The sequence below is a fragment of the Podarcis cretensis genome (assembly GCF_951804945.1).
Source record: "Podarcis cretensis genome assembly, chromosome: 1".
Taxonomy (NCBI): Eukaryota; Metazoa; Chordata; class Lepidosauria; order Squamata; family Lacertidae; genus Podarcis; species Podarcis cretensis.
Window position 1 is genome coordinate 62,187,810 of NC_137170.1, and position 24,198 is coordinate 62,212,007.

At 39.9% G+C, this 24,198-nt stretch overlaps 1 protein-coding gene across 4 annotated transcripts in view; it reads left to right on the top strand.

Moving 5' to 3' along the window:
* Nucleotides 1-24,198, top strand: part of NELL1 (neural EGFL like 1) — a 372,071-nt gene that overhangs the window by 200,233 nt on the left and 147,640 nt on the right. For 3 of the 4 annotated variants that reach the window (XM_079966357.1, XM_079966360.1, XM_079966359.1), the window contains exon 13: nucleotides 6,022-6,147. The exons of the other annotated variant lie outside the window; for it this stretch is intronic. In XM_079966357.1, the coding sequence (XP_079822483.1) occupies nucleotides 6,022-6,147 (126 nt within the window). The remainder of the gene's footprint in view (nucleotides 1-6,021; nucleotides 6,148-24,198) is intronic. 4 annotated transcript variants of the gene reach the window in all.

Consider the following 24,198-nt stretch of genomic DNA (forward strand, 5'->3'; position numbering starts at 1 on the left):
TTTGGTTACCTGACTTGGGTGGGTCTTAGGAGACAAAGGGACCAGGGCAGGGGTGGGGTGGGAAACCACTAACCTGCAGGCCATCCTTCGCCCATCAATGATTCAGATTTTCCTCAAAGCATGCTCACCTACCTGACACCTGTGACATCTGGTGTGGGGCAGGTAAAGACAAAGCTGTCAATGAGTAATCAGGAACCTTAAACTGTGCTCCCAATTGTTCACTGGCAATGGAAAATCAGGCTTTGGCTCTACTATCAGGTGATGAGTGGTAGACCTAAAGCCTCAAGTGATTTAAAGCCCCGTGCAAGCCCCATGGCAGCCAATAAGGTAGAGAATTGTGAAGATGATGGCCACAGTCAGTAATCAGGAAGGCCATCCCAGATACAGCAACTGATACTGAGCTGATGTCACAGTCAAGGAGTCTGAAAAGGGAAATGGGAAGCATCCATGATTGGGAAGTAGAGACCATGGTTTGGCTGTGAAAGCACAGCACTCTGCTTATTGAAGTGCTGCCTGGGCAGCCCAGAATTTCAGATACTTAGAAGGGCATTAGGTGATGACTGGCAAGAAGGAAGAAGCCTTCGGCTGAAGCACCTAGTACTTCAAGTGACTTAGCTGCTGCAGGAACTAAAAGGTGTTGTTTTGGGTACCTGCAGTGTTCAACACTCATTGCCTTCTGTAATGGCCCTTTTTATTGATATCTGACAAGATGAAAGAAATTAACAGACAGTATGAGCTTCCCAATAGATCAGTGGAGCTATGCCAGCTTGCAACACTGAATACTGATGCTCCAGTATTGTCTTTCTATTTCTGTTAACATCTGCTTCCTTTTTTTATGGGAAGGTCAGGTTTGTGTGAGTGATAGCTATCAAATGATAAGCTGAACACTTGATAAGCATACTTTCATTGATGTGCTGATAAGGACTGTGACAGCAGAGACATGATAGCCATTTCATTCAGTTATCCTGCAATAAACATGGTTTTTTGAACTGGCCTTATAGTATTTCAGATGCATGGGGAATATAGCTCTCTTTGGATGGCTGGTTTCCAGTTATTGTTGCAGTAAAGAACAAAATGTCAAGAGAATGAAAGCTGCCAGAATGCAAATATTAATGAAGTACCTCCACATCAGATGAATGCCGTCATCTACTATGCCATACTAAGCTATGTACTGTGATGCAGTGATTCTCACTGAAAAGCTTTAGCCCCAGTGACTCCTTGTCATTACAGCAAACTAGCTTATGCAGATGGAAGTTAGTGATATGTGAAGGATCATTATGCTGTGTCAAGTTTCATTTTAAAGACCATAAGTAGAACATTTTTTATAAGAAAAGCAAACTACATCACCATTGCAGGGAAAGACATAAATCATGTATTTTTATCACCTCAAAAGACCACCAGAAGACAAGCTCTAATATTTCAAATGCGACAAGCAATCTACTCACATGAATCACAATTTGAGTTCCATTATAGCCAAAGTGATGTGTACCACATTGTGGTTTATGGATAGTGCTGTTACAATGTTGCAGTTTTTTTAAAAAAAATCCTGGGCATTTAAACTTGTGTATTTTTATAGATAAATGAAATAGCAACCATTACTTTATATCCTTTGATCTGAACATACCTTAGCAAAATTATTTTACTAGCAGAAAGTATTGGGGAAAGGAAATGATGTTTGTTTTAAAAGCTATACTTTTATTTATTTATTTGGAAACCAATTCCATACAACCTAAAATCAACAATTAAATTACATTCACAAAATTTATTAAAAAAACAGTGAGTCAGATATCAACATAGCTGGATCACCCCTCTTTGAAAGCCTGTTTAAAGAGCTCAGTTTCAAGCAAGCACCCAAATAGATGCCACCTCATGTTCATGGGAAGTGCGTTCCAGAGGGCTGGTGCCACCACACTTGAAGCCCTGATCTTGATAGACAGAAGATATATGTCGAAAGCTGATATTAACACCTGAGTTGGAAGAAGATGGTCTTTCAGATATTTGGGGCCTAAGTTGTTTAGGGCTTTAAACACTATTGTGAGTTCATTGAACTGGACTTGGAAAAGAACTGGCAACTAATGCAGCTGTTTTAAAGTGGGTTATATGATGAGGGACTTTCCAGGCATCATGGCACCCAGATGCTTGGTTGGTGAACCCCATTCCAAACCAGCCAATCTCTATATAAAGTGCACTGCAGGAATTTGTTGTAGGGGTTACCAATTCTCGGACTGTCATAACTAAACTATCCCAAACCAGGAACCTTATACCTTAGTTGTCACCTCTGTTGAAGCAGGCAGAAGCAGGCATTCCTAGCCACTGAAACCAGTTGGGCATTCAGTGACAGATAGGGATTCTTGAGCACATTCAACCCATACTAGCAACCCCATCCAACACAGATAACTGACCTGTTTCTTAGAACTGGAAACGGTTCACCCAAAGAGCCAATGATAAAATACCATTGAAAGGGCATGATGATGAAAGAGAAGAATGTGTGAAGAACTGAAGCTGAAAATTTTAGATCCAAGCAGCAAATGGTTTTAGACCACTGTTTTTGCACAACTGTTCCCATAACCCCTGACCACTGGTCCTGCTGGCTAGGGATGATGGGGGTTGTAGCCCAAAAACAGCTGGAGACCCATGTTTGGGAAACGTTGATTTATACCATTGTATTCCATTTAGCCCAATACTTCCTTGCCAAGGTCAATGGAACTTGCATTATAGTAACCATGCTTCAGCTTCTGCACAATTTTTTTAAGAATGGGCACCTGCAGCTCAGTGGAAGAATTGCTTCAGCAGGTTGCCACCGTTAGTACTAGCCATTCACTGTATTTGTCGGCATCTCATTCTGCCCCACAGTATGGTGGGGTTGTGCTACTCACCTGACCTCCTTCTGGCTGAGATTGCAGCATACCAGAATGGAAAGTGGGAGGTTGGTGCAGTGGCACCAGCAGAGCCAATCCGGTGCTCCTGCTTGTTTGTCTGCACTACACTGATGTAGCTGCCTTGTTCTTCTCCATCCCAGGATGCTTCAGTGGCTTGGATAGAATGGTGCTGACTGCTGATAGCCTGGACTATGTCACCAAAATCCAGTGGGCAAAAAAAGCCTACATATTGACAAAAGGCTACTTTTATGGACCACCATTTTTTACCTTTAAGCAGCCTGTAAATTTGCCTGTAGCTCTTTCTGCCCCATTCCTGTAGGGAGGAAAGCGTGGAACCTGAGATGGGAGTTAGCAACTGCAAGGAGCTAGAAGAGAATGTCATACATGCTCCCATGGCAGTGGACCTCATTTGAAATCAGAGGTGTACATAAATAAAGGAAGACAATGCCACACAGAAACTATTCAAAGCTGTAGATTTTTACCCTTATTGCTATCAAAAGTTTAATGTAAATTTCACTGATATTTTTAATGAATAGTGGTATGTGAATATTTTATGAATAAAAATAAACTAAGAAACTTTCCCTTTTTTACTAAAAGAAGATGCTAGTTAAATCCATAACATTCAATGTTTTTTCAGCACTCCCCCCTTTTTACTGACATGGCTCATGTCTTTCAAATTCATTGTTGAAACTTCAGACAAACATGGAACCTTGTCAGGTTAATTTTTAGATGGATATCTTACTAGTTCTGACATATTTCCTATCTCTCTTCCTTTACATTTATGATTCAGTATTATACATGATTAAACAAAGCCCTTTCAAAGGAATGAAATAAAAGCCTGCATTGTTTTTTAAAAGATAGCAAGCAGAGAAGTGCAAGCCTGTACTTAAAGGCAAGTGTGCCTCGTATGGCTGCAGAGCACTATGGTTTGATAGAGAGAGTGACTCTTTTTCCTTGCCATTTGTCTTTCAGGCTTTGACAGTCCCCCCCATTTTTCAAGGGGATTATCATTCAGAAATAGCAAAAGCAAGGGGACTTGATCGCTCAAGGTATTTGTATCCCATCTTTTGCCTTCAAGCCATCATTTCAGATTCAGTCCAGACCACTCAAAAGTCCCTGTCAGTTGACAGCTGCTTGGTGACCAGTGCAAAGTGATTTCGTTAGTTGCTCAAGCTTCCTACTTACTGTATTGATGTCTATAGGATAGTAGTGCTCATGACAGCTGGTCTACTTGGCACTTAGCACACAAATACAGGATTGCATCAGCATGGAGGCAAAGTCCCTTTCATCATTTCTACTGACATGTAGTAGAACAAAGAACAATGAAGCTAGTTCTGTTGTCCTTGTTTTACCTATTCAGACTCACATGAACTCTGTCAGACTTTCAGGGATATCTGTATTCATTCCAACCAACTAGAAAAAGGTATGTAACAGGACAGTATTTCCTTAACACTGATACTGGAATAATAAGAAATGTAAAACTGAAATGACTCATGCAAATGCAGTTTATGTACCAGGAAGATCAAGCACAGCTGGACAATAAACTCATTTTTAAAGCAAAAGCCATCTGCATCCCAAATATTGCCTTTAGGTAAATCCTAATGCAGGGGTTCTTAAGCTTCATCGCCACCTGTCCAAACCTGCCCCAAGTGTAACTGAAATAAAACGGAGGCAGATGGTGCACCTTGCACATAACAGTTTTGTCCCTGATGGGGTGAGCAGATCAAAGGAGAATAGAAGGAGCCGGTCTACCCACAATATGCTTTAAGGTACCTATGGGAAAGGGATCCAAGAGAAGAAGAAAAACACCTGTGAATAATAGAATTTTCCCCATAATTGTAGCAATGCTCTGCAGCCTTTCTAGATTATATCATACCTACTCCCAACTTTGGCAACTTTATCTTCTTCAGTAATTTGAATGAGGTCATGTGTGCATATTATTAAGAAAAGGGAGACTTTGTATTCCATTTGCTGCAAAACCTAATATATTTGGAATGAAACATAGGGCATATGACTGATAAGGGGGATAAGTAAAACTCCCCTTGGATTTTTTTTCTAGAGTCCTTCCGCTGATATAAGAATCAATCCAGGCAACATTTTGTCTGATGAGGATTCTTAATGGTTGTCTCATATTTTGATGTAACTCGTATTTTGATGTAACTGTACTGTTACAGGCATGCTGTTTTGTTGTGTACCATAAAGCTTTCTGGGATTTTGTATTGTCTGAAAAATAATGGTGAATAGGTAAGTGCTTAATGGGGAATGATGAGTATCTAGCATGTGAATCATGTGCATCCACCCAGATTGGAACTGGGACAGAAGCTATTTGATAGTTTTGTCTGAATCTAGTGTGTGTCAAAAGGAACTGAAAGGGGAAGCTGTTTGCAGGTTTTGAGGCTTGATTAGAGAGCTGGCTTGGGTTCTAGCTGCATTGTTTTGGTGTCTCTATTCTACCTACACATATAACCAGGTGTATCAAGAAAGCGCCATCTGCCTTCATAAGTGTCTTGGGTCACAATGCTTTCACAGCTTGACTGGATGGATCTAGCAAGAGGCCACCTCTATGATACAGAAAGTAATCTCTCCTCTGACAGAATAGATCTAGGGCCATAGTGGGAAAGGGTTTCCCCAGCACACTTGAACTACATTTCCTCCAATCATTCATGTTCTGAAAGGGATTATTCATTAAAATTGGAGAAGTAGTTTGCAGAAACATAAAAAGTAGTAATTGTACTAACTCAGGTTATTACTCAGGCTACTTGTCCCCAAGGCTGTCCTCCAAAGTAGGCCAACCTTATAAAAGGTGATGTTAAATATCAACTTTTTGAGGAAATAAGTTCACAGGCCTTTTATTGAAATCAATGTGCTGAAAGAATACATGTCTAATTTGTAATTGACTAATTTAACCTTTCTCTTTAACACTTCACAATTCTGGAATACTCCAATTGATGAGTAATTACTTTTAGGAGTGGTGGTCAGGAGGAATGCCCACAAAGTTAATGGCAGAATTGTAAATGTTCTGCTTTTTGTGGATATATGTTAGATATTTTTATATAGTTCTTTCATATTTCAGTGTTGTATTGCTGAAGATGTGCAACTGTGCAGCTGAATGCAATCTCATGGGGTGTTTTTTCCCCCTCAGATATTGATGAGTGTGCTGCTAAGATGCATTATTGTCATGCCAACACAGTGTGTGTTAACCTGCCTGGATCATATCGCTGTGATTGTGTCCCAGGATATATCCGCGTTGATGATTTCTCATGTACAGGTAAGCTCTTAATATGATCACAGTAACACCATGAGACTTTATTAATATCCATTGGTGTTCATTTGGAAGGAATGAAATATTCTTCATGTTGTATGAAGGCAATAGATTTATTCCTTGAGGGAAAATACACCCTTGAAAGTTGAAGAAATGTTTTCTGAGAGAGGGGGATAAAGTTTTCCTATATTTATATAAAAAGGTAAGAATTTAAAATCCAATTGTTTAGACTTTTCTATAGTGGTGACACCTCATTACATGGTTCTTCAGTATATACACAGGTTATTTCTCTTCTTCGTAAATGCTAAATTTACTGTCGGGGAAGTGGGAGAAGAGAGTTCTTGGACTGAGCCAGTTTCTGCTGCTGCTTCTCATCCCACCCTCCAGTAGAGAACGGGAGCAGAGGAATATGTTATGGGGTACCAGGTCCTGGCGTGGGGTACAGAAGCCTTTTTGCATTTGTGATGGAGGTGGCTGGTACATGGAGTATATGTCATGTGATTATTTATTTACACGTACTGCAAAACTGACCTAAGTATTCGTTTGAATAGCCATTAAGGGAATAATTTTGCTTGTTAATTGTTGAGTTAATATTTGCTTAATTCTTAAAGAAGAATTGAACAATATGAAACAAATACAATAGCTTTAGACATAAAAGTCAGTAATTTTTAATCTATCAGTAAAAAGCAGTAATGAGAAGTCTTAGGAGAGCATTAGTGTTTTAAACTAATATCTGCAGGTGGTTTGTTGGAAGATTAGGAAGAAAAATAATATGTATTTCCCCTAGAATTTGAGAAAACCTTGTTCTTGCTAGTACCTGAGAAGATAACTCCTGACAGTTGTCTTAGGAAGGCTTGGAGAACTTTTAAGTTTTATTTCTTTTGTTTTGGGGCAGTGAAATAAAATTAGCATTTAAAAGGGCTGCCTCTCTTTTCACCTGGAAATATGGTCAATACAAAAAACAATATGTGAGTGATTATTCCAGAATTCGTCATGTTCTGAATATATACAATCCATAGGGCAAGGTCTTAGAGAATAAACAGGGGCTTTGTATGGAACAAAAAGATAAACATAAAAAATAGTGTCTTCAAGGAATGAGGATTAAGAATTGGATATATAACAACCTTGGATCTATTCAGGAATTACAGATATGTACAGATAACTCACAACTTGCACAGGGATTATGTTCTGGGGATTGCATGTACTGTAAAGCTGAAATTGTGTATTGCCTTCCCTACTTTTCTTAAGCCAGTGGGCTCCAGCAGTGCTGGAGGGGGTGCCAAGATTGGCGACAAAGTGAGCACAGAAGCCAGGGGTGAGGTTGGTGCAGCATACCTGGGTGATGTAGGGGGGGTCGAAGAGGAATTCTGGGAGGTGACAGCACTGAGACCGTGTCTGGGATAGAACTCCTTATCTGTAACTTTGTTCCCCCCGCCCCAAGGTCCAAAAACAGTCCATCCCAACCCACTCCAGTGTCATCAACAAGCAGCTCCTCTGAATTCCCTCCCAGCTCCTTCCTGATCTGACCAACCTCTCTGCAATGTGTATTCAGGATTTATGAGAATAAATTTGAGAGACATAATGGCTTTCACCCATTGCAAAAGCTTGCTTCTTTATTCCTGCCTACTGCTTCCTAACAGTTACCAATTTATATTATGACTTTTACTCCTTGACCCTTGGGGTAACTAAGCTTTCTTCATAACTTTTCACAAGGGGCATCCTTAAAGTATTATATATAAATATATACACGTGTGTGTGTGTGTGTTTGTTTTTGTTGTATCAGAACTTTCATGTACATGCAGTCTATTTTTATTCCTAAATATTTTTTTACTACTGACTTTTCATTTTTGAAGAACTACATCTGTCTTTAGAGATTAATTTTATAGCTCATCATTCAAGTGTATTTTGGTGTGCTTTTGTGCTACAGTGAATTGCTTCTAACCTTCATTTCCCTGTTGCATCTGTTATATGAATTCGCTAGATTGTCTTTGGTAGGCAATAAAGAAATCTCTAGATTCTCATATCTATAAAAGAATGAGTTTCATATGGAGAGTAGAACAAGTGTAGACTGACCTGGCACAATTTTAACAAATGGTCTGTGAAAAAATAAACAGTGATTTGCCAAAGGTCTCCCTGGAGCTACAAAGACATCTGAAAGCTTTATATAATTGCATTTTCAGTACAGATCCAATAGTAGGTATTAAAACCCTTTCATGCTTTTGTGAACTGTCTTTGTATAGTGGGAAAGGGCTATTTATTCAAACTGATATGTTCTCAGTTTGTCTCAACCTGATCACACAGTAAAGGCTTTTCTTAGTTTCAAGTATGTACATTTTCTCTAATTTGGAAAAGACCGAAATTTTCTAATTGAGTCCTTTGTGTTTTGTCAGAATGCAATTGATTATAATTCACCTAAGACTGCAGTGTAATTTAAGAAATTCATTGTGGGTATGTATTTATTCACTGTTCTCAGTTGGGAAAAAGCATTACTAAGTAGAGATGTATCCCCTTTGTGTTGGTTTGGTGCAGAAAGAGGGAACAATTGAGTTTCAGCCAGGTGACCTGTTTAGGCACCTTTCAGGGTGATGGGCTGGCCCTGAGGCTTGCAATCTGTGTGGTGGAGTCCTGAGATGGGATAGCCCATCCACCTGGGACCATGGGGCCTTGGGCGGTTGTGTGTCTATGTGATACAGCAAGACCTACCTACACACCTTCACAGCATAGTCCACGGAAAGTCTTAGCTGGTACAGCCCTACCTCCATTTCCTTCAGACAGGGTGTAGTGCAAGGTTTTGCTTTCTGAATGACCTTTTTTTCAATAAATTTGGAAAAGTACTTTTACCTTTCTTGTATTTTGTGCCTTTTGCCGGGAAGCTGAACCAGTGCCTGACCCTGTAATCGCCTACCAGTTTACCTGTTGGCTTTCTGTCTGTGTCACGGTAAAGTGACATAGAGTGGGGCAGTCCAGTAAATAAGGAAAGGTGATCCTCCTCCTTAGATCCCTTCTGGGGACTGTTCCCGGAAAAGGAGGTGGTGGCAGCTTACTAGTGTTTGGCTCATGTTTTGCAACCCCTTTGCCTGCCTATCCCTCTCCCTGCCAGGTCTTGCCAATGCTTGGAGGACTGGTTGGGGGAGCGGATAGCTCGCGTGAATGCTACACAGGGGTTTGGTTGCTTAATGCCTGCAGTTTTACCTTAGAGTTTGCTCCCAACTGATAGTTGTTTCCCTCTGCAGGTGTTTTCATTGGTTTAAACTTAAATAAAGTGGCCTTAGTTCAACTCAGCCTGTGCATCTGACTCTATTCAGCCTTCAGGTTGCATACAACCTTCCTGTTTAGGGCACACTGAATTTTTCAACTGTCAAATTCCAAAAATAGTCTGCACAGATTGCTTCTGCTGAAAACAGGTAGATCATAGACCATTTTAGGGGCTGAAACTTAATTTTTGCAAATTAATTTGGTGAAGGACCTTAAAAGTATGTTTTTGCATGTAAGGAATTCAAATCTATTACTGGACAACATTTACCTTGGTAATCTACGTTTGCTGAAGAAGCAGATAAACTGCTTTTGGAAAACCAAAGAATTTTAATTTTACCTTCTGAAAATGATAATAATAATAATAATAATGAATAAAAATAATATTAATATATAATGTAACTGCAAGTATTTGGCATTCATTTTTAATGACATCTGTGCGATTTTACACACATTTTACTTACCAAGCAAAACTAAATTATATAATTTTAACAAAAATATCTTTTAGACACCTTCTTTAGCAGCCCTCATTTATCCCTTTCCTCTCCCCAGCGGACTGTACAGGGTGCTGACTGTCGGTCCTTTTGAGAACCCCAAAGCCACTTCCCATCTCTCTACTCAGAGCAGTGAATTGTTTGCTTTTTAAAAGAAGAGCTGAATAAGCATTTAAGTGGAAAAATGTATAAGGCATCCTAAAACATTTTTTTTAAGTAGTCTAAAGCCTGACTTCCTCAACACTGGAACTAGGTATGTGCATAATTACAGACCCGAAGGTGTTCTCATCCTACAGCAGAAAAAAGCAAATAAACTCTTCTAGGTAAGCACTTTTATTAAAATATTAAATGTCTTGCATGTGGTGGTTTTATTCTGCAAGAATGAAATTTTCAGAAACTCATTAGCTGTATCCAAAGTTGTTACTCTCTTTCACAGAAACAGCTGTTACTATTTTAGGGGAAGAGCACTGAGTGTGAAATGTAATTGCAAATCCAATAAAAATTCCTCTGTTTTCTTAAATTCTTGTGCAAGAGTCCGCAAACTCATTCTCATCACCTTTTTTAAAAAAATCCAATAGAGTGTATATGGCACTGGTTTTTGTATTGTTATGCACACCTGATACATCGTGACACAGCACTCTAGTAAGTCTTCCACCAGCTGTAATGCAAAAGGTAACCTAACAGTACTAATGCATTTTCTTTTGCTGCTTACAATTCTCACAAGAATCCAGCCTAATGGATTGGTAGCAAGACATTTAGTAGTTTTGTGTTAGCATTTGTGGCTCCTAGTTTTAGTGCGGTTTTTATTTATTTACTTAAAGAATCACTATATGACACCTAAAGCTACTGTGTTGGGGGGCGGGAATACATTACCCCTTAAAGTCTAAAGTATTTGCGTGTAACATGAACACATTCCAGATTCTGTGCACACATATTTTTTTTGTTCTTTCCTTTGAGAAAAAGTTCCACAGATATGCTCAGGGATCTTATTAGCATTCCTGTACTCATAAAAAAGAGAACAGATAAGGTCCTATGTGCATGCAACTCCATGTACATTTCTGATTCCCTATGTTCATATCAGAGGCACTGCAATACAGGGCTATGCCTCACAGTTGGGAATTGTGTGACTGAACTGCTAGAGGGAAATATGTGAATCATTCCAAACAACCTGTCTATCTTAATTTTGGCTTGTTTTGTTTGTGTTACTTATTATTTCCTCAAGGTTTACAGTCTCAATATGTGAAATACATATTGGAAGCAAAAAGAAAATTTGTAGATAGGGTATAGTAGATTATTTTCATGATGTACCATTTAGGCTAGTCCATTTCATTCTGGAGAAGTATAGATTTGTCATTGGAATGTTTTATTTAAGAAACAGCTTCTGCAATTCAAATGTTATTTTTGGACAGCATGCATGTTATTGCTGTTATTATTTATAGTGCATAGAGATAATTGAACTTAATAGCTTTTCTGTCACCATTTTTTGTTTGGCATTTATACAAATTTCTCTTCTTGCTTCTGAAGAAATATAACTGCTCACATTGTATTGTATGTGGCTATCAATAAATGGTAAAAGAAAAAGTACAGTATAAAACTATCAAGCCAGATCCAGCTCTTTTTGAAAATGTCTTTCAGACCAAAATGGGTTTTTAATGGTGCCATTTCTGATGTTAGATTTGTGCCCATTTATTTTTTCGCATAGCCATTTAACTGTTTGTCGCATGTGGAAAGCAAAAGAGAATTTCTAGAAGATGTTGGAACATGAGCAGATGTTGGAACACGAGCTATAAGTTTCTTATTGTGGTTGATATTAGGTCCTGCTAACCTAGCAGTTCGAAAGCACGTCAAAGTGCAAGTAGATAAATAGGTACCTTCTCTGGCGGGAAGGTAAACGGCGTTTCCGTGCACTGCTCTGGTTTGCCAGAAGCGGCTTAGTCATGCTGGCCACATGACCCAGAAGCTGTATGCCGGCTCCCTCGGCCAATAAAGCGAGATGAGCACCGCAACCCCAGAGTTGTCCGCAACTGGACCTAATGGTCAGGGGTCCCTTTACCTTTAATAATGTTGTCAGAGTTGGCATCTGAGTTTGTTGCAAGGTATGGTCTCTATGTATCTTTGTTATCTGGCTCATCATTGCTGATGAGCAGCTGTTTTAGATTAGTGTGCCGTCTATAAGCAGAGACAGGCCTACAACTTGAGGCTATGACAGATAAATATAATTCTCAAGGATGGGCTGTAGATAATTGATGACAGGGCCATCCTTAGCATATGCAGCGCCATGGTGCAAAGTTCTGCCCGACGTGCCCCCCCCCCAAAGTTGTTGAGTTGTTGAACAATATACCTGTAGGAAGGGGTGGCGATGCACACTTTTGCCCCTTCTCAAAGAGAAATCAGGAGTGTGCCATACTCAGTGGCGTACTAAGGTCAGGTGGTGCCATTTAGATGATTGATGGGTTAAGCAAATAAATTTTGATTACTGTATTTGTATACTGTATTACCAAAAGATCATGATCTATGATTCCATCATCAGCAGAGAAGTATTGTGGAGATATTTAAAGGACTAGAGGACTATCTATACCCAGAAGTAAAAACTGCTAGAGTACTGGTCTGCACCTGGTGACTCATTTCCAAATTATTAATTTTGAAGGGTTACTTTTTCATAACAATAAACTATTTCCCTCCACCCACCCAGAAAAAAATCACAGTTCTTTTCAGGTGTTGGTAACTTACACTGCCGCTGCCACCCACTGCTTTAGTGAACAAGATGAAACCCTGCTGAGCACAACAGGACAACTCCCATGGTGCTCAGCCTCCCATAACTACTTTCTGGAAATGGCCCTGGAGGTAGGAGTAGAGCCACTGAAGCACAGGGTTCCCAACCCCCACCTCCCTGAGATGCTCCAAAAGGATACCATGGTACTGAAAACTGCCAGTCAATCAAGGGGAACAAGCAGGGTCACATTCCACCTATCTTTCTCCCAACAACTGCCATCAACCGTGGCTACTAAAGCAGGTTCAGTGGCATGGCCAGCCCTGAAGCCAGACTAGAACGTATCCAAGTTGCCTCCAAGCAAGCCTGAACCTGGACTGTTGCCACCCTTTCTAGTACTTTGCCCCCAAAGGGGCTATTTGCCAGTGTAATAGTTGTTTAACTGGCATTTCTTCTCAGACAAACTCACCTCTTTATTACTCCTTATTAAGAGGCACACGTCGTCCCCCATGGGTAGCAGCAAAACAAACGCCCAACTGACACAGACTGAGCCAATCAACAGCCTCTGCCACATCCAATACACTAACACCCAATCGCAGCATAGAATCTCCAGCTTCCAGGGTGGGACATGGATGGCAAGGGAAAGCAGGGAAGGCAGAGCAGGGAAGGGGATGCGTTGGCAGTTCGCGCAGTTCCTCCCCACAGCTGGGGAGCACAGCGGTTTCAGCAGCGGGTGCCTGACGCCCCTAGGAATGCGGAGCTCTTCTGCGTGAGTTCGGGGGTGAACTCAGCTCTGCCCCAGACTCAAACGCTTGGCCCCAGACTCCAATGCTCTGCGCCCCTGAGAACCCAGCGCTCTGGCGCCTTGCTCCACTAGACCCAATGGTTACGATGGGCCTGATTGATGAGTTGCTGGTGTAGTGTTAGCTGGGAACTGTAAGTGGCAACTGGAGTCACAATGGTACCTGCACTGGAAGTGTAATATTGCTTTAAATGTTTGCCTCCTTTTTTATCCATGCCCTTGAACAAAAAAACTGTATGGTGTTCAGAGAGTCTGGTAACACTTCTAACTAGTTATAATATCTAGTAGGCTCTGTGTGGCGTTTCAGTTCAGACACTATTGTATAGCTGACATTAATGGTGGTATGCTCGTGCTTTCTGATCTACCATGTGTGAAATTCCACTGTGAAATTTGACTTGCCTGGTCAAAATTCTGTTGATTCTGTTGATCATTACTCAAAATTAGTTGGAAGTTTTGCCCAAGCAGAAAATTTATTTGAGTGCATAACTATAGTTTATTCATATAATTCCTTGACAAAAAAGTTGTGAAATTGATTAGATATAAATTGGTTTATCACTCCATGGATTTTGATTAGTCTAGGGAAAGTAGCTACATATTATGTGAGGTTTGCACAATTAGGAGAATGACTAGAGAGGCTTTCTTCCCCACAGCAAGACTTGATTCGTAGTGATGGGTGAACCTTTCAAGTGTTTCCTGGAACTATGGAAGGAAAATGGATTGTCTTGTTAGATGTCTGAAGAAAGCAAGAAACTGTATAAACCGGGCATAGGTAAACTTGGCCCTCCAGATGTTTTGGGACTACAATTCCCAACATCCCTGACCGCTGGTCCTGTTAGCTAGGGATGATGGGAGTTGTAGTCCCAAAACATCTGGAGGGCCGAGTTTGCCAATGCCTGGTATAAGCAGTTTGAAACTTGTTACCATTTACATACTAACACAAGAAATTTAGGGTGTAATTGATTGTAGAATGAGGTAATTTTAAGCCTGGGTCAAGACTTTAATTTCAGTAGAGTTTAAAATTCATACATTTTTGGAACACAGGGATTGTTAATCTAAAGGCATTCTTTTCCCACAGCACAAGAAAACCCCCCAGCATTGTTATTGTATGCTGCAGATTTACTATGGTACCTGTTGAATTTAGTGAATGCCTTTGCTTCTACTTCAAGGGGTTTTGGAACAGCACTCATAGGAAGATACTGTATGTGGTATATACAGGGTAGTAAGTGCTTTCAGACTGTAGTTCTATTTTTAATGAAAGCATATTTCAAAACTTTTTATGAATCAAAGTATATTACTTATAATTTCATTTTTGTGTATGTGTGTGGGCTGAATATTTCATAGATGGTGTATTGACTGAGACAAACCTAATGATTTTTTAACCATTATTGACTCTTGAGTTTCAATTACTGTACTGTTGTTTCAAGTACATGTTTCTGAGCATCCTTAGATTGATACAGAAATGAAAGAGAGTCTGCTGGACCACGGATGAGCAAGGTGGTCTTTGCTGGACATTCTGTAATTGTGTCTTAGTGGTGTACTGGATTTTTGTGGTATTTGATTTTTTTTTAATGTGCAAGTTCCTGTTTGAAGAGCAAAGCTCCCAACAGAGGAGAAACAACCCATTGTGAAAAAAAGGCTTCCTCAACCTTGGCCCTCCAGATGTTTTTCGCCTACAACTTCCATGATCCCTTGCTAGCAGGACCAGTGGTTAGAGATGATGGGAATTGTAGTCTCAAAACATCTGGAGGGCTGAGGTTGAGGAAGCCTGGTGAAAAACATAGCGACGAACAACAGTAGCTCCTAGTTTGATGCTTCATCGGGATCAAGTCCCCACCCCCCCACCCCCGACCACAATTTCTAGTGTGTTCCAGGTTTTTCCAGCATTACAACACAACTAAGAAAGAATACCTATGCCTTTTTGCTTAAGGTGTGTGAAAGCATTACTTATTTCACTTCATAAAGGGGCTTAGCAGCTCCTACAGGAATTTTCAGTACTTCGCTGTCAAAGCTTTAGGTGAGTTGGTTGATGAGATACATTTTCATGACTTGGCTGAAGATTCACCAGATGAGTCTTCCCAAGTCCAACCTAAAGTCCAGTAGCTGACAGTGGGTGTTCAGCAGCAGATGGCAGAAGCAGAGCAACAGGAAGTTGATGTTTTTGTTGTTTGGGATATGGTGACCCCATCTACATTGGTGAAGCTTTGCAAGCCCTGGTACTCTTACAAACTCTTTAAAAGATCAAGAAGCCCCGAGAAATCAGGCACTTCTTCCTGATGCCAGGAACCTTTGCATCATTGTCTGTCTTATCTGAAAATTGCACTGGTAATCCAGACTGGAAGCATTTTTTTATGTTCTATCATCTAGGTTGGCACTGTTATGACCGCACATTTAGCAAAATAAGGTCTCTGATGCTACTGTGCCAATAACTCCCAAATTTATCTGCCTGTGAATATTTGTCTGTATTGATATACAATTTTAATTTAACACCAACAACAATAACAACAACAATATCACAGTGAATATAGATTTTTAAAAATAGTTTAGGTACATTGGGTCCCCAGATGCTGTTGGACCACAATTCCCATCATCCCTGAGCTCTGGCCTTGCTAGCTAGGGATGATGGGAATTGTTGTTCAACAATATCTGGGGACCCAAGGTTGAGAAAGTCTGGTTTAGACATCAGTCTCAAAATGAAATGTTTTGAAAATGCAAAGTCACTCCATTCACTTTAAACACAGAAGGGCTTTAACTAACAGGCGTGCTTGCTTGGGGCCCAACCAACTGCTTTAGGCAAAAAACAGGAAGAGGGATTGTGTCATGTTGTAGGTACCCTGTCTGTAGTTTTGGAACAGAAGACTTTTATGCCTCCTAGCACTGCTTGAGGATATGAGCTAATAATGAAGTGCGTTCAGCTAGAAAGAAACTTTATAATTCCTAATCATGCATTTTAGAAGATTTTTGGCCTTAATCCACATTCCCAAAGTTGGTCACAAAATGGAACAACTCATAGCTTAGGACACATATCTATTGCTTCCCCTGGCTTGCAATATACTCCACTGTCTATCTTGCCGGCAGAAAGTATTTATTTCAATTTTTTTTACATACTCATAAGGTGACGGATGTTGCTATCTCCTGTTGAAGGTAATGGAAATACTGAAACACACAGGCACCTCTGTTGAGATCTGAAATACTACATGCATGTTCAGTATGCATACAAAAAAAGCCCATATGTCCCCAAACCTTCCTCCTCAATATCAGGACACTGAGGACCCACAGCTGCCACAAGGATGAAAAATTTGCCAACCACTGTGAACTTGCAGAAGTGCTTTAAGTGTGGTCATAGCCCCTCTGGATATTTTTTTATGTTGCCTTAACCAAAATTAGGGTGAATGCAGGATAGATACTTTTTGCCATAATCATCCCATCCCTAAATAAATCAGAATGAATGCTCAGTAAAGACTGGGCATAGACTAACAACTATGTAAACGTTTTGCAAGCAATTCAGGATAAATGCTGAATAGATTAGTTTTCTGGGGAAGTCTAAAATCTTTTGATATTCTGTTGTGAGCTTTTGCATTTGACTTTGCTTCTTTAGAATGAGTGCTCTGACTTATTTATTAAGTTAGATTTAGCATTCTAAACAACCAAATAGGTGATTATTGATCTCATGTGCAAACAGCTCAGAGATCTAAAAATCAACATATTGTAACTATAAAATTGTGGGAGTCATAAAGCCAAGGCAGAGGCTTGCAGGGTGCCCCCTGACATTCCTCTGGGCAATGATTACCTTATATGGTAAAGGGGCAATAAAAGCTTGACCGGATGAGGTAACATGAGATTGGCAAACGGCCATGCGGCTGGACAGAACAAAGGAGAATAAATCAGAGAAGGGCAGACAGAGGGGCTGCTCTCTCTTATCATGGAAATATTGCTGGCTTTCTGTGTCTTTATTTTATACTAAACAAATGCCACTTGCGACGGCTGGCTCCAGCATAAAATATGGAACTTGTAACTATTAAATCATTAAGCATTACCTAAAATATCCATACAGTGTGAGAGGGGAATTTCATTGAAATCTAGGCGAGACTCCAATCTCTCTATCCTGTAGTGCCTCATTATATCATGTGTGCAGAGTTTGTTTGTGAGAGTAAAGGTAAGGTAAAGGGACCCCTGACCATTAGGTCCAGTCGTGACAGACTCTGGGGTTGCGGTGCTCATCTCGCTTTATTGGCCAAGGGAGCCGGCATACAGCTTCCGGGTCATGTGGCCAGCATGACTAAGCCTCATCTGGCAAACCAGAGCAGCGCACAGAAATGCCGTTTACCTTCCCGCTGGAGCAGTACCTATTTATCTACTTGCACTTTAACGTGCTTTTGAACTGCTAGGTTGGCAGGAGCAGGGACTGAGCAACAGGAGCTCACCCCGTCGCAGGGATTCGAACCGCCGACCTTCTGATTGGCAAGCCCTAGGCTCCATGGTTTAACCCACTACGCCACCCATGTCCCTGTTTGTGAGAGTAGGCAAGACCAATTAAAACATGATATTGGAAACAAGTTACATAAGTTTAACTGGATGGTACCATGGATCTGAGGCTCCAATGCTTTGGCCACCTCGTGAGAAGAGAAGACTCCCTGGAAAAGACCCTGATGTTGGGAAAGATGGAGGGCACAAGGAGAAGGGGATGACAGAGGATGAGATGGTTGGACAGTGTTCTCGAGGCTACCAGCATGAGTTTGACCAAACTGTGGAAGGCAGTGGAAGACAGGAATGCCTGGTATGCTCTGGTCCATGGGGTCACGAAGAGTCGGACATGACTAAACAACTAAACAACAACAGCCATGGATCACTTCACATTTTGTGGTGCCAGCAGAAGAAATGTGGGTTACAAAAGTTGGTGTACTGGTACAGTATTTGCTGGGGAACCTCCCCCACCAGTGCGTTGTTCTTTGGGAGGCAAATTGATGAGAAAGATTTCTGCTTGAGCCAGTGCTAATCAGAGAAACAGTCCTTAGCTTGATAACGAATAGTCTGGCTTGCTATTGAGCAGATGCGTATACTAAAAGAGTACAGTAAAAAAAAAATACTTTCAGGAGTAATTACTAAGTTGGAAACAAAACAGGTTTATTCCTGGAGCTGTAAGAGGGACAGATTTCCAGCTAGGTGCTGGATCAATGACTATAGGTCAGAAGCCTGAGCTAGAGGGGAGGAGTTGCTTACATTTTTAGTGACTTATCTATTCACATTTATTTGCTTTATTGGATTTGCAAATCGTTTAGACCCCTGTTTTGACTTCAAGTGGTATATAAATAAGTAAATAATGCAATATGACATCAAACTTCAGCTGTTGTGACATGTCTTTGGCTGCTGTGTTGGAAAGACTTACACGGTTCTCTAGACTTTCCCCACACAGCATCCACAGTCGTGCCATGCACAGTGGCTGGGGTGGAAGGGGAGGGATTAAGATTCCTTCACCAGCCTCTTCACCAATGTACTGGGACCGACCTGAAGAAGGGAGATGAAATAGAGATTTTAGCTGAATGTCTCATAGCCCTCCTTGTACACAGCTTCTTATCTACAAGATATAACACAGAGAATCTGCACTCTGGCCTTCAGCACATTACAGCTGAACTCTTGAAGTCGGTGACACTGAATAGTAATTTGTAAGATTGCATATATCTCTCCAAGACTGATTTGAGACTGCACAGATAAGCTTTGGGGAGTGAAGAATAGCTCAGTGGCAGAGGTCCGAAATTCAATCCCTGGCACTTCAAGGTGTGTTAGCAGGCTTAGTGGGGTGCAGCTGCTGCTGCATGAGAATGGCTGCTTTTCATAGTAGACAACACTATGTCTATGAACAAAGCAGTCAGACCTTGAGGAAGGCAACGTCTAATGAATTCATATATAATTTGAATATGGGCCTTGGGCCCAATTTGATAGAAGACCCATAGGGATAGGCATTGTGTGGGCTTTGGTTTTTGTCTTTTCTACAGATGGAGTAGCATCACTGAATTGTGGCAAGTTTTCTCATATATTTTAGTAGATGTCAGTAAATCCAACTGGGGTTAGATTATTATTATTTATTAAAGAAATCACCTTTCTTCTTAGTGGATAATGTACTTGCTTGTTCTTGCATCTTCTTCAGTCATCTGTTGAATTGTTCAGGAAAGAAAAAGTAGACGAGACTGGAATTTTAATGTACAAATCAAGCAGTGCCAAAAATAATCTTTTAAAAATCCTTTAAAATCATCAAAAAGCCAAATAGAGTACAATACTTAACTTTAGTCCTCTGTAGCACATCATATTATACAGGGGTGTATTTTACCACATATATTTGTCATCTGCTTACTCAGTCCTGAACTAACTTACTATTTTGATGCTCTAAGTCTGATAGAAATCCATACTTCTAAAAAAACTGGAAGGGTGTGAAGGGTTGTAGGAGGAGAGGAGGGGGATGGAGTTTTTTCACCTTAGTATTTATTTTCTAACCTAGAAATAAAAAAAATATATATAATTTCCATGAATAATGCCTAATCCAATTTCTTAATGGATCAGTGTATTTTGTTAATGTCATGTATGTGACTATGCAAAAGGCAACAATATTTTAAGTGCATTTACATTGTCACAGATGTTTGTTAGCAATCTTGTGACAATACAAGATTTCATTATCTATTGCAACCAGCAGAAAAAATTACTGAACACTGAAATAACAAATGCATTTTATTAAGTTTTCAAAGAATGTTTGTTTTTAAAGGAATATCAGACAAATTTCATATATGCTTGAAGAATCTGAATCATTTAGCCATTGGCTTTCTGCAAAAAATATATATGACTAGATCTGGTTAGTTGTTTTGATTATTTCTATTTGTATTTCCTTATTTATGTCCTTCAGCCATATGAAAACATTAAATCTTATTAAAACAATATACAGGCAATAAGACAAGAAAACTAATTCAGCAGTAGCTTTGCAGATAATAATGTAAAGCAACACAGCCATTACAATAAGGGGGGGGGGAGATAAGAAGAACACTTATACTATGACATCTTCACTTGTCATCTAAACTAGAGAAGAGCTGCTTACTCAGTCATCAGTGGGTGGTGGTTGTGGCTCATCGCACTGGGCTCCAAGACCCCTAGAAACAATTCAGGTGGCTGGCAGTTGGGAAATCCTCGGGCTAGCTGCATGGTGCACTGGGAGTTCCTGCCAGCCACCAATTTGAACTCTGGCCAATCCGGCCAGGCCTGGGGGCAGGACCTGGGAGCGGAGTCTAGCAGCCTTCACTCTGGTCTACTCCCATCCCTTAAAAGCCATCTGTGACTGTCCGCTACACCACTTTGGGCTGGGGAGAAAAACCCTCATATCCCACCTTCAATTAGTTGTTCTTCAGGATTCTGATATGCTAACCTTTATTCCCTCTCTAGGGCTCTGCATTCATGGGCTTTGCTGTGATTTTCTAATGGTTGCCGTGTTCGGAGCTGGGAAGGAATTTTATTCAAACAAATTGGCCCCATTTGCAGGTTTTGTCTTCCCTGTATCAGTAGTCACAACTTCGGTGGTTGTGTCTTAAAGAAAGAGGAGGTACTCATGTATTGAAAAAGTGTTGTGGGTGCCAACAGAAAATGAGTGCCAGAAGGAAGGAAAGAAGGGCGTTGGTTCTTCGTACCATCGAGTACACAAATAGCTGTAATTATAAGTAAATCATATTTATGATATCCCACATGTTGTGGGTTAATGACAGTCTTCCAAATTTGTTTAAATGGGGAAAGTCACAGAAAGTAAATGTTACATATTATAGCTGTTTGGTTTCTTGTTAATGTTCAGATAATTGATCATCACTGATATGTTGTGCAATTTGATTTCCCTCTAAAGTTTATATGTATGCATTCCACATTTCTAGCTGTGGTTTAGGTAAAAATATGTAGGTTTGTTTGTTTTGGAATGCATTCTAAATCAAAGGAGTAAAGATTTAAAATAAAAACATGGGCAACCTGTAAAGGGATGATCTTTTATAGGCATTAGATTTACTGTAATTTATATGTTTGTCCCCCGCTTCTCTTTTATATTGAAAATTGCACAACAATGTGGCACACGTCTATTCTTTTAGAGCTGTAGACCATGGCTTTTGCATGGCTGTGACAGCTCTGAGAAATGATTAAATCCAAGGGCATTGAAATAGCAGGATGAGACAGTAGGATTATAGAAAAGCCACCTGTTGATGCCCGAAGTCAAGTGTTTTAAGAAAAACAAATATCACTGAAATTTGAAAAACAAGTTTAATCCTGCATCACAGGGGAGGCAGAAGGATTGTATTTAGATTTTCAAGAGGTCAAGCCTGAAAGATTTAATTTCCCCCCTCTCTGATGTAGTAGGAAAAGTTACCCAACCCTATGGGCATGTGTCAAATCTGAGGGAAATGTAAGTAAAGCCTTGCTTTACCCATGGCTCTAATGAATAATACTGTTGCAGAGCTCACTTTTCCATAATTCAAGGTCACAACATGGCACCCAAGAACTTTTCCGATATCATATTGATAAGATCTCAACCAATTAAACAGCATCAATTAAAATTTAAAATCCATCAGTCATATACTGGCAATGAAATGACAGCCCACTCATTAACCTCTTTGAGCATTCTGTAACAAAGCAGTATTTTCTTCAGAGCCAGCAAAGATGCAATATTTAGATACACATCTGATGACACATCTCTTTACCTTGGCTTTTGATATTATTTTATTATTTATTATTATGGTATCTGAGACAACTGCTTTCAGAGCCCACACTTTTCCATTGATTGTATTCTTTTCTGTATTTTAAATTGTTATAACCAACCCTGGGACCTGTTGGTGAATGATAGGTGGTGGTGGTGGTGGTTGTTTTATGACCAGTCATATGGAGGCTGAATTCTGTAGCCCTGAAGCAACTATGGAAAGGACTCTGCTCTGTCATATAGTTGTTTTTATTGTGCTAAACTGCTAAGTTGATAATTATGCTGCTGAAGAACTGGGCAAAGTCAATAATATTGCAAAAACAAGTGTTGCCTTGCTCTTTAGCAGAAAACTTAAGCTCATTGCACTGTGCCCCCACCCCCGATGAACTCCTGGGACTAAGCTGTTTGAAATTATATTTTATATTTGATCTGTTGCAATGAGACTATACTTAATAAATCACCAATCTACACCATTAGATTAACTATAATAAATTTGACTGGGGACTAAAAGTTATTATTATCGTGTGGGGTTTACTTTTACACAGAAGGAAAGATACCAATTAATTTGCTGACAAAATTAATGTCCAGATTGCAATGAAAGCTGCATTCCTTGGCTATTTAAAACCAGTGAAGTCAATACCTAACTGTGTATAGAATTAGTTATAGGTAGGTAGCCGTGTTGGTTGCCGTAGTTGAAACAAAATAAAAAAAAATCCTTCCAGTAGCACCTTAGAGACCAACTAAATTTGTTATTGGTACGAGAGCTCATACCAATAACAAACTTAGTTGGTCTCTAATGTGCTACTGGAATGAATTCTTTTTATTGTTTGTAGAATTGTACCAAAAGCTGCAGTCAGTTTTTGAGTACTGTAGAATGTGTCGTTGCAAACTGCATGGTGTGTGATTGTGTTTGTAGATAGATAAATCTATAGTTATAAAATTAAGGGAGCATGGGCCTGGGGAGGCCCAAGCCAATTTCCCTTTGGGGCACACGCAAATGATATGTTCTGCTATCAGTTGTTGAGGGTTTTGCCTTTAGGACCATGTTTTGAAACCCATATGCAATGAAGAGGGCCCAGATCTGTGGAACATTTTTGTGTCCCTATGGCCTGTGTGATCTGATACTTGTATGCTTGATCAGTAGAGAGATCCTTTATGACATTGTCACTCAGTGACGTAAGATGCTTTCCAATTGAGAGTTTGGTGAATGAAGGATCAGTTTCAAGATCTGCGGGTAGTGTATTGCCAATTTTACCTGTCCACTACCTGTTAGACATGATTTTCCCATCCAGTTCTGTGATCAGGTGTCACAAGGGTAACAGCAGTAGGAAAGCAGTAGGAAAAGATGTGTGACAGCTGACATACATTGTGACAGCTGAGATACATTGTGCATGTATCTTTAACATATGGAGACAGAATTAACTGCCTTCTTTCCTTACTCTTTGTCAGTAGAACTTCCCATGCAAGTTTATTCTCTTATCTCTGGAGGTAATCCTTTTACTAGACTTTAAAATGTCTAGTAATGTCTTGCACTCTCTATAATCCACCTGTTGTAGATCAATACATTTTAATAATCAAGGCCTCTAACATCATTTTAAGCATTAAAAGGCTTAATCAGTGGTTACCACTTACATGTAACAAAGAACATTTAGCAATCTTTGCTTTGTGCTGTTAATAGTGCAGTATATCATTTTGTGATATCTGATATTATGCAAAAATTGTAGACAATGCCTTCTGGATTCTGTTCTTTATTTAAAGTACCTTTGTCACATATCTTATCCATCTACTTTTAGAATCCTAAACAATCATAATCTTTTGAAATCTCTTTACCCGTTTGTTCAACAAAAACAAATGAGACCATCAAAAGCAGCCAGTTAAGCAGATACATGAATATTGCAGTAATGTTCAAGCCATAATCATTTTTCTGATTTTCATTCCGCTCAGCTGAGAAAATTGATAATTGCTGCTATTTGTATAAATCCTTCCCATTATGTGTGTTGATATAGTTTCAATAGGACACAGTGCTGCATTTCAAACGTTCTTCATTTTAACCACTTAACATGAAAATGTGATTCTTAACATATCTTCTTAAAAA